The sequence below is a fragment of the Apaloderma vittatum genome, unplaced genomic scaffold, assembly GCF_000703405.1.
Source record: "Apaloderma vittatum isolate BGI_N311 unplaced genomic scaffold, ASM70340v1 scaffold15906, whole genome shotgun sequence".
Lineage (NCBI taxonomy): Eukaryota > Metazoa > Chordata > Aves > Trogoniformes > Trogonidae > Apaloderma > Apaloderma vittatum.
Window position 1 is genome coordinate 1 of NW_009721408.1, and position 319 is coordinate 319.

Sequence of the window (319 nt, forward strand, 5' to 3'; positions counted from 1 at the left end):
TGACACTGCTCCGTGAACCGTGCCAGCTTCTTCTGGTACATCTGTCGCACCGGGCCCGGGCTCCTGGGGTTGTGCGCTGCAAGAGGCAAAACGGAATCTCAGTGTCACCCTTAACCATGTGGAATTACATTACGTAAATTTTAAGAGAGATCAGCGCTACACCTGATACTTTTATCCTTGGCCGTGGGCCATCCCTGATGATCAACAGAAAAATCAAGCCCGGCATGTCAGAAGTTGCCAACTCCAAAATGGTAACGCTACTTGGAAAGAGCAGGGAGTTTCATAAGCGAAGAAACAACAAAAATCGGCTTGGCTGCCC

The 319-nt window shown here is 49.8% G+C and overlaps 1 protein-coding gene across 1 annotated transcript in view; it reads right to left on the bottom strand.

Moving 5' to 3' along the window:
- Positions 1–6: 6 nt before the first annotated feature.
- Positions 7–319, bottom strand: part of LOC104275427 (adenylate kinase 9-like) — a gene marked incomplete at its 3' end in the record, with an annotated part of 13,731 nt that continues 13,418 nt past the window's right edge. The window contains exon 10 of the mRNA XM_009871385.1: positions 7–76. Within this exon, the coding sequence (XP_009869687.1) occupies positions 7–76 (70 nt within the window). The remainder of the gene's footprint in view (positions 77–319) is intronic.